General features: G+C 54.9%; 1 protein-coding gene across 1 annotated transcript in view; it reads right to left on the reverse strand.

The window, feature by feature from the left end:
• DNAH10 (dynein, axonemal, heavy chain 10) overlaps nucleotides 1–1,051 on the reverse strand; it is a 127,841-nt gene that overhangs the window by 90,646 nt on the left and 36,144 nt on the right. The window contains exon 16 of the mRNA XM_012663403.1: nucleotides 896–1,050. Coding sequence (XP_012518857.1) covers nucleotides 896–1,050 — 155 coding nt within the window. The remainder of the gene's footprint in view (nucleotides 1–895; nucleotide 1,051) is intronic.

Genomic DNA, 1,051 nt, shown 5'->3' on the forward strand with positions numbered 1-1,051 from the left:
AAAAAAAAAAAAAAAAAGTCATGGGGAGGTGGTTACACAAGGGCTGACATAAAATGCTTTGTATTTCTTAAAGGTAACTGACCAGCTGTAGTGGAGAAGGTATTGCAGGAGCATCATTGCTGCAGGCCAGGAGGGGGATGACTCGGGAGAGGAAGGCAACATGGAAAAGGAGAAAAGGGGACAGATTGGGTGTGTCTGGGAGACTTGCCGACGGGCTGGGTGTCGCCGGGTGGCAGAAACACAGGAATTGGGGACGGCTCCCAGGTTTCAGGCTCAAGCCACTGGGTTGACGTTGGTGCCATTTCCTGAAGTGGGAAAACTGGGGCGGGACCACACTGAAGGGCGGGAAACGTCAAGAATTCCACCTTGGACACGCCCGGGCTAAGCCCCACAGGGGACATTCAAGCGGACAACCGCGTGGACCTGGGCTGGAGACGCGCGTGCGGCGGGCACCGCCACGGAGGTGCTGCTCGGAGCCACAGGACTGGGAGGGCAAGAGCAGCGTGGCGGCGACAGAAAGACACGGCACACAGCTTGGAGAGAGAGAGGCAAGAGAAAGTTTCTGTGAGTGCCTTGTAATTTCTTCTCCATTGAAAAAAGACTTAAACATATTTGCAGATTCACAGAAGAGCCCAACATAGAAGGAGAAGGGAAAGACTGAGAAGGCAACAGAAAGACAGGATAACCGATTAAAAAAGAAAGAGAGAGAGAGAAAGGAGCCAGGTTGGGCTCTGAGACACCCCCGGATTTGGAGCTATACGGGGCGGCACTAGGCAGAGACAGAGGCAAGAGGAACCGTGGCCTCCACCTCCTGGTCACCTGCTTTCAACGACGGGAGGTGCCGCCACCTGCAGCGAGACGCCGCCTGGGAAGCGACGGACGCCTCTGCCCCTACCTTGCTGATCTCCACGCAGTTGCGGACGCAGTGGACGCACATTTTGTCGATCTCGCTGGCGTTGGGGTGAAGGATGATCTCCGGAGCGGTCAGAATGGTTTCCGTTTGGAACAGAGGGACGTTTCCAAGGATTAACGCGTTAAAAGACTGCAAATT

Source organism: Propithecus coquereli, unplaced genomic scaffold (genome assembly GCF_000956105.1).
Source record: "Propithecus coquereli isolate 6110/MARCELLA unplaced genomic scaffold, Pcoq_1.0 Scaffold81, whole genome shotgun sequence".
NCBI lineage: Eukaryota > Metazoa > Chordata > Mammalia > Primates > Indriidae > Propithecus > Propithecus coquereli.